The sequence below is a fragment of the Haliotis rufescens genome, unplaced genomic scaffold, assembly GCF_023055435.1.
Source record: "Haliotis rufescens isolate VD_foot unplaced genomic scaffold, xgHalRufe1.0.p SCAF_5, whole genome shotgun sequence".
NCBI classification, from domain to species: domain Eukaryota; kingdom Metazoa; phylum Mollusca; class Gastropoda; order Lepetellida; family Haliotidae; genus Haliotis; species Haliotis rufescens.
The window spans coordinates 23,714,972-23,726,578 of NW_025964223.1; the positions used below are offsets into that span (position 1 = coordinate 23,714,972).

An 11,607-nucleotide genomic window follows, 5' to 3' on the forward strand; every position below is an offset into this window, starting at 1 on the left:
TTATTTCATTTTGTCAGTTAATCATCTATATTTATCCACATAATATTTGACATTTCTAATAAACTACATATATATATATATACACATGACTACATAACTAGATTCCATGAGGGCCCCATGTTGGAATTCGTTCCAAGTACTCTATCCTTGGCATATGAATGAAATTACATGTTTGCAGTGGTCATATTTAGATTGTCGCTTACATATAAAAGTTGGTAGAACATGAAGACTTGACACTTTTTGGGTAAGAATGCTTTATTATATTTAATAACCTTTTCAGTGTGATGTCTTGCTTTTTAGGAGGTGAGCACTTGCTTGAAAAGGTGATGTGGACATGTGTGAACTAAACTTGACCATTCGATTCATGAGGAAGGAATCTGTTGGGGAAAGCAAACGAAGTAATGACAATGTCAACATTTTTCAACCGTTCATCAATTTCCGGCATATACCTTGAAAACATAGGACTCTGTACTGATAAAAGAATAAACCTCGAACTCACCTTTTTTCACCAACCTGCGCATAGACCCAGGTGTACAGTTTTTTATACTCCTTTTTCAGTAAGTCATAGCGGAGTGAATTTAATCCATCAGTTTCCATATCTTTGGATACCTGCCGTAAGAGTTTGAATCTGAAAAGGATCAAGTATACGTTACAAAAGAGAGAAAATGTCAACTTCCTTAATATGAGGAACACGACGTTTCGGAGTATATGCTTACTCCTTCATCAGGTGGATCACTTCTAATTGCCAGCCGACGACTTTATGCGTAACATGTACGTGAAGTAAAAATATACGTTATTTGTACTTGAATATGTGGATATTTTGACCTCCCATATGTTGCGAACCAGAAGGAATTGAACTGTTTGACAAGTATTTTAAGTAATTGGCAAGTAACAGTATGGATGACAACTTCTTTATTCTATTATGATGTGACTTTTTCGGTATAGATCCTTACGCCGGCGTTTTGCTTGGCAAATTATCATCCATTGTAACTATTGTGAATTTTAGTATTTGATGTCTTTGGTATTTGTCCAATTGCATGTGTCCCTAAGTTTCACATTCACCCAGAATACTTGTGGTAAGGACGAGAACAGTGAATGTCTCATGATAAAGGGGTTAACCTTCTGCACTTTGGTTCTTTTGTTAAACTGTTTAACACGTGTATTCCATATAACTATGCCGTGAATTAACTTACGGCTTATTATGTGAGTTATTGAGTTATGTTGATTTAGGCTGTATTGCATCGAGACTGTACCAGACATATCAGGGTACAGTGGCACATAACCTCATGCAAATGTTGATGCATTTCATCTTTAATTTTGTGTCAGGGACTTTGCTTCTCGCCATGTGCTTCTTTAGAAGCAGGTCGTCACTTTGACCTTAAAAATACGGATGCTACAGTGTATGTGTACTCTATATTTGGTTATATGAAAGAAGCAGCAAGATCCAAGCACTATTTTTCAATACCAGTGTATCATTTATACCAGAGATATTTATTTTACTTAACACAAACATATTTATCCTTTTGAAAACATTCAAATGATTTCCTGATGTCTAAAAAAGGGATACGGACAGCTTAAGTGGGTATGTTTAAAGACCTTTTCAAGTTTTTTTGTTTCCAATTTAAGACAAAAATGTTTCTGACTGAAATTCTGCAAAATATATTAGCTTCGCTTTGTGTCATTGCGAATCCGGATCTTGCAAATTTAAGCTAAGAACTCCATGGGGACCCGGGGTAGAATGTGTCCCCAATACACCATTGCTTGTCGTAAAAGTCGACAAAATTGGGCAACCCGTTTGCCGTGGTTTGCGCCCCTATGTCGGTGAAGGAAGTGATTCTGGTGACCATATGTCATCTTCGACTGAACTGCAGTGAATTTTAGTTTCAGTCCTATGTACAAAGGATTAAATGTGTGCAAAGGATCAGCTATACCGATGCCCGGAAACAAGCCAACTTAGTTACAGCTGCAAACACAACAGGAAATTGTTATGCTTCCGTAGTTAAAACAATTAAAACGGTTCAAACAGCATCAGTTCTCTGTCAGACAGATATGTCATTGACAGTGGGAGACATGCCAAAGCACGTGTCTGAAATTGAAATTAACCAACCTGAAACAAACCATGTTACAGCTTTAACATCAATCCCTGTCAACCTCAACATCAACAGAAACAACCCCAAAAGCTATAGCAATAACAATTGTTGAATGACCTAATTATAAAAAGAATTAAAACTGACTGAGTGCCAAAGGCACTCAAAGATCCTGTGCTACTCTACAACAGGTATGGATTGTTCGAGAATATGGATACGGAAGTATCCCGTCACGTGAGCACTGGTGGTCATACAAGTGATCACTCTTCCAAAATGAAAGTCAGGAGTCGATCCCCTGTTACTCCACATTCATGAGTAACACAAATGATTAATTCAGTGGAATTGCAGAGGTCTCAGGACCATGTTTTATTACTACAAGATTATAAAACCGTCAGCAATCTGTCTCCAAGAGACGTATCTTAACATTTAAGCATATTTATTCATTTTCTCTTCCGGGTGATAAAGTGACTGGAAGCTCTACTATTTTAGTCAGGCAGGACATCATTCATAGTCCTGAGTACGATTAGAATCTTTTGTAAAAAAATTTATTGTCAACAAATAACATGTAGTGTCAATATTTTTCGATCTTGAGAAATCCTAAAGGCAATAGTTTGTCTGTCCCATTATTTCGTCTAAAAGTCAATAGTCTTTCAAAGGTTTTAAGTGATTCGGTAGATGCTTAACTTCTCGTGGAGGATTTTAATATGCATACCATTGAAAGTCAATTACAAATCTGCCTTAATACAATTCACAAGTGGTCCCTTGAACATAGTAGTTTCAATTTGAAATACGTCACTACATTATGTTCCAATCAGTCAAATCCAGCTCTTGGTTGCGTACTTAATCCACTTTACGTTGATTTTGCAATAAGGAATCAATTTCTACTTCTAATATTAACGTTCAAAATAGATCGCATCCAACTTTTGTTATCACCTCATTGGCAAATGGTGAGGCCAAGCGTAGACCTGACATTAAGTAAAGAAATCAGACAAAATGTTTTTAATGGTCTTGCTACTGGCCAATATGACATCGTCTTTTGTTTGTTACACAGCCATGTTGAAATCATTGGTAACACAATGGCCGATGCCGAGGCAAAGGCAGCGCTCAGCAAGTATGTGACCCATTCTTCTTATCCCTTACAGTGATTATAAACCCATGATTAGATCTTTCATCCGTGATCAAATGCAAAAAAAGTGGGACTCCAAAGTAATTATCAATAAGTTAATGAAATAAATAGAGGTTATCACGCGAGTGTGTTTGGGGATGGTAAATATCCTGTATTAGGAATAAACATTGTATTTAGCGAGCCTTGGCGAAATTGTTTCGAAATTTATATCTCCAAAGTTGCCAAAACTTACAAAATGCCTTAGCGACGTCACAGTTAGACACTGATTTTAAGTATAATAGACTGTTCTTTTACTTATGATAGCAATTATCTCTGTAGTTTATCCAGATTCCCGATGGTTAATTGTTAATTGACTCGATTGCCGAATGACAAGGGCGACGCCATATTTGTTAATAAACACAAAAAGTAGTCCCATCTTGACCTTTGATATTTGCATCTCTATCCGCATATGACCCCAACGGATATCGTTTTTATCCGTTGGCTTTATCCTGCCGAGAAACCTACCAATTATATGATAAAGCAAACTATCGGTTACACCTACTTGGGTTGTTAGTCCAGATTTGAAGAGGTCATTATGCTACGATGTCGTATTGGCCACAGCAGATATACACGTGAGTATTTATTGAATGGCGAGGATCCTCCGCTTTTTGCCCTTTGTAATGAAAGACTCGCGGTCAAGCCTGTCCATCTTGACTGTATTGATTTTCCATCACAAGGGATCAATATTTCAGTGTAAAAACAGTGGGGGCCCAGTCGTCTAAGGCGCCGCGATTCGCTGTGCAGAGTTGCGTCCCTTGGGCACGCCAGAAACCTATGATTGTGGGTTCGAATCCCGGTTCGCCCGATTATGTTTCTAGGTTTGGCAGCACCATACCCGTGCTCGTGGGTTTCACCGAAGTGATAAACGTCTGAGACTTCGGGCTTTGCTCCCACATTAAGCTGACGCGCCGCGATAAAACTGGAATACTGTTAAAAGCAGCGTTAAACCCAACTCACTCACTCACTCAACTTGTTTTAAAATCGAAACTGTGCAAATCTAGTTATCATACTGCCCATCGATGACAGGTTTTCATTCAATCTAAATATATTCATTATAAAATGTTTAAGTTCCTGTCACGATATGGCGGAAATACTGCCGATTTGACGTTACATTTTAACTCACTCACTCACTCTAACAGCTTATCCCTTCAGCTACAACGTACCTGTCCTTGTTTACTGGATTTGTTTTGTCTCGACTGTGTTTTATCGTCCTGTATCGAGCAAATTTTTTTGATGCTCGAGTTATTTTTAAACCACTGTGTTTAAGTCTGAAAATAGAAATACATAGTTTACTATAAGTTCTTTCTGGACGGTTAATGCGACTGGACATGAGATTGTAACTTCATTCCTTTACGATCCTTTCACAGCAACAAATGCCTATCATAATAGTTATATTTATCCACATGTTTTACATAGCTTTTTTTCATAATGGTGGGGAATGTAACGTTTTACCCAAGAGCTAACAGAAAATGCACCGAAAGTGGCAATTTGTCTATCTGTCATTTCACTAAGACCAATTGCTGGACCTTTGAAGATCCGGGGTAGAATAGTTCTTCAGCAATCTATGCTTTCCGTAAAAGGCGATTATGCTTGTCGTAAGAGGCGACTAACGGGATCGGGTGGTCAGACGCGCTGACTTGGTTGATGCATGTCATCGTATCCTAATGGCGTGGATTGATGCTCAAGACTCGATTATTTACAGACCGACGTCATATAGCTACAATATTTTACTGAGTGCGGCGTTAAACAACAAACAAACAAACCAATTGCTGAGCACAATGTCCACTCATAATTGAAACTGTAATCCTAGCTGTATCCGCTCTAGGTCAACGAAGGTTTCCACAAGACTGTGAGTTTATTTGGTGAGTAGGTATGGCCGAGATATTGCCTATGCGACGATTGAACTCACGTTCAGGAAGTGCATTTGAAAAACAAGTTACGAAAGCTTGCTTGAATGTGCCGCAAATGATTTACATTAAAGCAAGACATTCTGATCATTCGCCTTTTCGGCAAAAAAGCAGTAAATGTTTAGTGCCTTGTTAGCAGTCATTCAGTCAGCGATACTGTCTTTCAAATAGGGACAGTGGAGCGAAATATATACGTCAACGGCAGAGATCAACCATTCTCGATTATCCGTCGAAACAGAATCCATTGGGCGTAAGGGACAGAATAGCGGTGAAGTATATGAATAGATCACTGAAAACGAGCCATGACACCAGGCTTTAGCAACCTTTCTCGCTGCGACTTGGAATGAAGACTGTTATCCGGGTGTCAAATATGCAGAAACCACAATCCTAAATACATTGTATCCTTGGAGCAGTAGTAGACTACCTTTGTCCAGTCTTCTCGGAGATACAGTACTTCGTAACAATGTCCCAGGACTAATAATCCTGAGGAATCAATGTCAGTTTCTGCACTTTGTTCAGGAATAAATGACCGCGCCAAACAAAACTAACACTCTCAGGTGTATCATATGCATTGAGGTGTGTCAGCCCAAGAACTACCTTTGGGGAAATTACATACTATAATAGATGGCAGTTCTACAGTTCATGCTGTGATTCTGATTGGACTATTCTAATGAGCTAACAGTGAGGGTCTGAGAAGTATTCAGATCAAACCACGTTCTTACCTTCTGAACATGTCATCATCTTCCATACCCCAGCCATAGTATCTATTTGAGAAGCCATTGACTGTGTTCATGTGTTCTTTGGTCAGTGCGATCACCCCGCCAAATGCGCCCTGATAGAAAAGTCTGTGTGATAGATAATTGGTTGTTACATTGATGAATAGAATTAAATGAAGATTAAAACTATGGGTCTTTTCACTTCGTATGAACACTTTCTTGATAAGTGTTTTCTTCTCAATTCCAAATTTGAAAAACTTGTCATTCGTTCTCCAATAGGAAATCCACGTAGGTTTACGCGTAACGCACTTGTTACACGCAAAGCTGCCTCTTACGTATAAGCTAGTAATTGTATGCACAAAGGTAGTTGTTTAATTAACGCATAAACGTAGTTGCCTAACGCGTAAAGGTAGTTGTTTTACGCGTAAATCCAAATTCATCACACGTTAATGGTTCAAACAATAAATACTCAATGTTTTATGACGCTTATTACACATTTCGTGGAATTTTCATGTCTTTAGACTTGAATATGACCATTGGCATTTAAACTGTGTGCATGACGGGAGTGGGAATAACATACATTGCATCCCTATTGGTCTCATTTTTTGTACAGAGTACAATATTTTACGATGCTGCAATCTGTCTTGTAAAACTAAATCAACAGCATTAGGATCAAACTTTTATACATAACGAATTACATGTACGTTACCAAAGGCCTACTTATGTTAATTCAACTACAGATAATTGTGTACACCATCTATATAGTGTGTGTAAGGGGATTATCTGATAAGGAGGCGTGTGATTGTGACAACATTGGCAATAATGTTAACAAGGGAGAGATTATATAGATTCATATCTTTGTGAAGAACAATTGGGCTATCACGACAAATGTGACTTATTTGACGATTTTACAAGAAGTAAAACTCGAGGTAAATAAAAGAAAATACTAACTTATACTGATGCTTATCAATGGCAACTGCCACATGACGTGGGTTCTTTGGACAGGTGTACAGGTTCTTGTCATTCTCTGGGATGTGATCCACATCGTGGAAGAAAAAGCACTGGTAGTCGTATTCCTTCATTGCTTCTGTGTAGCCTATGTTATATAACATAGCTTTGTTGAAAATGCCCGGCAAAGCCTGTAATACGTATGTCCACAATTTGAAACACCATCAATCAAAATGTTTTATTTCTCTTAAATAAAAGCGACAAAACCCTTCGTTTCCATTATCATATGAAATATCTACTGAAAGCAGAGTCCGTTGTACGATTCAAACTATATCATGGGCATGTGTTTATGAATCACTATCAAATAGTAGTGATATCAGGTGATCGCGACATCCTTTTGGTCACTGATTCGTCATATTTAAAAATGTCGTTCACATTTCTACCATAAAACTTGTGCTGTAAGCCTGATCAAATAATTTTAAGCAAGAGTCTTATGACGCTCTTTAAAATCGTTGTGGAAAGTTATGAAATCTTGACACCATAGACTGTAGCTGCTGGCATATGGCCCGACATAAAGGAAAAGTAGACATTTGGAAGGCGGTTTCATTGGTAGCCTTCATTTCTAGCTCAGGTTGGCTAACTTAAAGTCATATTATTTTGCCAATCAATGCCGAAATTCCGATTCATCTGTATAAAGAAGCATTTTAGGGGGGAGCACAATTGATACCCATGGGGATGCCTACTTCTTGCCTAAATGTCTTATCTGAAAAGAAATCTCTAGGTTCTTGGTTCGTTTCTGAGATTGCAAATATTCAAGCAAATATTTTAAGCCTTCGAGAAACCACACGCTATTAATTTTACTTGTCTGAAATACTTTCTCAGACTATAAACAAAGGCCTTTCCTTATTGTATTACGAACTATTGTTGATCTTTGAGACAGGGATTTATTGATGTATTTACTGGAACCATCAATATATATCTCTTTGTACGTAAGGAGCTTTGGAATCTCATACAAAAGTGGTATGGACATGTCTTTAGGTTTTAGAATGAAGCCCAGAAGATGATAGTACTGATGCGTGCCTTTGGCAGATTTCCTCCTCAGTCAACATACTGGTCTTATTAGTGGCTTTGTTTGTTCTGTAACTTATACCATGTTCTTTGATCAAACAATTAATGTACGTGTAAAAACCCGTACACATCTACTTGATTCGCGAATATCAATAACCAAATGTTAAAGTTATAGGCATGTTTCTATACTAATTTCGGCAGTTCCACCCACTGTGAACGTGTGAGGCAAAGGCCCAGTGTGGATCAACTGTTAAAAAGACTTGACATACAAGATTTACCTGTTCCACAACGTAGATGCCATAGTCTAGTTGCTGCCGTTGCAACATGGGGTGGAGGTTGTTGAGGAGGACCTTCAGGTGGGACTCTCGGTCGCGATAGGCAACAATGATGGCCACTCGGTGACGGGACTTACAATCGGGAGGTGTGAACCGACCACCGGGTTTGAGTTCTGCAAATCGCCTTTCAAGTTCCTCAAAAGGGAGAGCTTCCATACGTGCGGTAATATTTCCCACTGAAACATAGATAAGCATGAAACAATCCCGATTCCAAAAGCAGGCGGTGAATGGTTAAACATTAAGACTGACTGGAGTCAATGAATTGAGTTACCGTCCTATTGACCAATATTTCAGATATGGTATATAAGCTAAATGTTGGAAGAAGCCGTAGCAATGACATGGTGCTGACAAACCAATGGTCATAATCGGGGCGAATCTGTGAAGCATGACCAGTGGACATGTCATGACGCACCTCTGCACAACTACTTATGCAGTATTGCAGGCAGTGGCATATGATTCCCCATATGTGTACAGTGTGTTAAATGCATTTCTAGTGTCCCACTGCCGCTCTACGTCTGCATTATTGGCAAAAGCTTCGCAAAACTCTACTTATGCAATATTCATTTGTTTATTGTACAATTATGTTTATTGCTTTCGAAAGAGACAAATCCATCTCACCTCGATAAATTAGGTTTAAGGCGATCATTGTCCACGAGGAGGCCTCTTCAATCACTAAACCTACTTAAATTATTGCCACATATGCTGCCTTCTCTGCGACCGCATTTCATGATCATATATTCCACTGTTCTATGATCAACCATGCTACACATCGTTATCAGTACCAACGTGAGAAAGAGATAAGTTTATTTTGCCCTGACTATGTGTCCACTTACCTAAGTTTGGTGGCACCTGAGGACACAGATTCGGAACCGTGTCATCGCCATTGAAAGAGTCTGGCAACGTTTTCATACTTGATGCACCTTTCGAAATATTACTCCACTGACTTAGCAAAGACTTGCTCGAGTGAAGAGAATAAGTAGACACACTACGTGCACTATTACTGCCAACTGCCAATCCCAAATGTTTGCATTCGAAGTAAATGACTAACAAAGCCAGACAAACACAGATCCGAAGTGAAGCCTTGTGAGGGATCATGATGCTGAAGATGGTGAACATGATACTTCAGGCCCGAATGTTGATATCAATCCAGAGTTGTCTGGAAGCAATAAAGCATTTATTCGTATCCAACTTTGTACAACGTTTCTGTTTCAAATAAACTTCAGCCTGGACTCTTGTCTACACAAAAGGGTTACAATGAATGTAATTAATCATAACTGTCTTAGTTTGTTTTCATTTTCACATTTGTGCCACCCTTTTGTGAACACCTGGTAGCATCTCTATTTGATGAGCATTCATAAGCACCAGCTTTTAGCGGGCACAGTTTTTAGCTGTATTAATAACAGAGAGAGACTGACTGCTTGCTCGTAATATGTCATATGACAAAATCAGAAATATTTCATCAATGCCACAGTATTCTTGACCAGGCACACCAGTGTTTCATACCAGAAGCATTCATTTTGTTCCTCTGAGAAACTTACTCTAACCTCAGAAGCATGTAGTTGTATTCTTGTTGTTTTTTTTAAATAATACTTTTAATTTTATTATTATGTTCATTACAGCTAAAGATAATTGTAATTGCTTTTGAAATATAGAAAATCATACTGGAAGGGGTGTAGTAAATGGGTCATTAAAGCGTTATACACACTTAGTAGTAAAGCCTGGATCATGGTTACAAAGTGTGAAAGATTTTATATATTAGGTGATACTGTATAGATTTAGGCACGATTTGACAAAGGTAATACAACATTAATTATCTTTATACCGCAACAGTTGTACAGTAATTGACTGCCTGGTTGAATGGTCTTTGGTGTAAAGGATGTGCAAGCACATTAATGTGCTAAAAATGAATAACATTTTGAATTAAAACTCGGACTATGTCACACATAAGCTAATATGGAGGAACAAATCCATACCTGCTTCAATCCATGTAATCCATCTTGTGTCATATATTATATCAATACTAAATGGATCGGGATCAAGCTAAGCAAACAAGTATGGGACGTATGTCATATAGATGTCCAGTGCTCTAATGCCTTTAAAGTCGTAGGTTTTATGAAATTAATAACACCATATGTTCTAAAACGTATGTGTAAATCAGGTAAATCAGACATACATACCATACTTGTTGGCTTGGCTTGTTTAACGCAGCTGTGTAAAAAGGATTTTTGACACCTCAGCAAAACGGCACCAAATGGCGAAAACAGAACTTAGTGCCTTGTGTGAAAGACAAAAATGCCCTTGACAGAGAACATAACACATCAATTAATATTTTTGAACATGATAGGGCATACGTGTAAAAGCATAGAACCAGTTCATGTTGTTTGTTCTTTCTGTAATTTATGAGATTTCTGTTTTGAAAAAGATGGCATGGCTTTGAAATGATTCTGTATTGAACAGCATTTTTAGCATTTGACATCCACCAGGTCGAGGTTGCAAGCATACTGTTTGCACGAAAATCACATATTGTATTGACCTTTGAACCCTGATCTTCGGAAGTTATTGGTCTCTGGGTGCATGCTTCAACGCATGACCCTTACTGATCAGGATAAGGATACAAACAAATATTTGATAAAAATAACAACACAATCATACGAAAATAATTCGGCCAGTTTTTAAATAATTACTTACCGTTCACTCCTACTGTAAATGGTTAACATCGGGTTTGGTGATAATTTAAAATGACATAAGGGTCATTCTATTTACGATGTATTCACACTTTGTTGGACACTCTGGCTCTACATCAAGGTATCCCGACACCGTTTGCCCTGACTATCCACTACACAAGTGCAGCGTACAGCAATATGACTTCATACCCGATAGAATTACAGTCGCTTGGTTAGATTAATTAATACTAGATCAATGACTTTACAATTCTGCATCTACGGTATTAAAAGCAAGGAAATATGAGATACAATGGCTGATTTAATTGAAAATGTGTATCAAATATTACCATACATTTACATCAACCACAAAATATCGACAATGTTCAAAACTGGTGAGTGTTTATTTCCAGTGCTAAGAAAAAAAAAAGACGACAGAGTTTTTCCGCGTACACTTCAATAAGTGAGTTGGATTAAAGGCCTCTTTGAACAGTAATTCAATTATATCACGGCGTGTCAGCCGAATGAGGGAGAAAGGGAAGTGATGCAGTTCTCGCACGTTTACCCCTTTGTTGAAACCCAGGTCATAGGTATTCTGCTGGAAACCTTTAAACATAATCGGGGCGAACCGGAATTCGAACCCACGATCATAAATATGTGACGTGCCCAAGGGATATAGTCTTCAGAATACCAGCATCAAATCGGACACCAGGCACTGTGA

At 38.3% G+C, this 11,607-nt stretch overlaps 1 protein-coding gene across 1 annotated transcript; it reads right to left on the minus strand.

The window, feature by feature from the left end:
- Positions 1-241: 241 nt before the first annotated feature.
- On the minus strand, positions 242-11,055 carry LOC124113009 (beta-1,4-N-acetylgalactosaminyltransferase bre-4-like). Its single transcript, XM_046473235.2, has 8 exons — positions 10,915-11,055; positions 9,060-9,382; positions 8,170-8,402; positions 6,827-7,014; positions 5,882-6,004; positions 4,416-4,520; positions 500-628; positions 242-377 (listed from the first exon to the last, which is right to left on the minus strand). Exons 2-8 carry the CDS (start codon positions 9,340-9,342, stop codon positions 344-346), a joined length of 1,095 nt encoding a protein of 364 aa, XP_046329191.2. The 5' UTR covers positions 9,343-9,382; positions 10,915-11,055; the 3' UTR covers positions 242-343.
- Positions 11,056-11,607: the final 552 nt, after the last annotated feature.

What these genes read in the sequence shown, in the direction of transcription:
- LOC124113009 (XM_046473235.2), bottom strand. Translation starts at nt 9,342, where the DNA reads ATGTTCACCATCTTCAGCATCATGATCCCTCACAAGGCTTCACTTCGG. An exon ending in GATGATGACATGTTCAGAAG is followed by an intron (nt 4,521 to 5,881) that starts GTAAGAACGTGG and finishes TTCTATTTTCAG; the next exon opens with ACTTAAACACAGTGGTTTAA. An exon ending in GCGCAGGTTGGTGAAAAAAG is followed by an intron (nt 378 to 499) that starts GTGAGTTCGAGG and finishes TTTCCCCAACAG; the next exon opens with ATTCCTTCCTCATGAATCGA.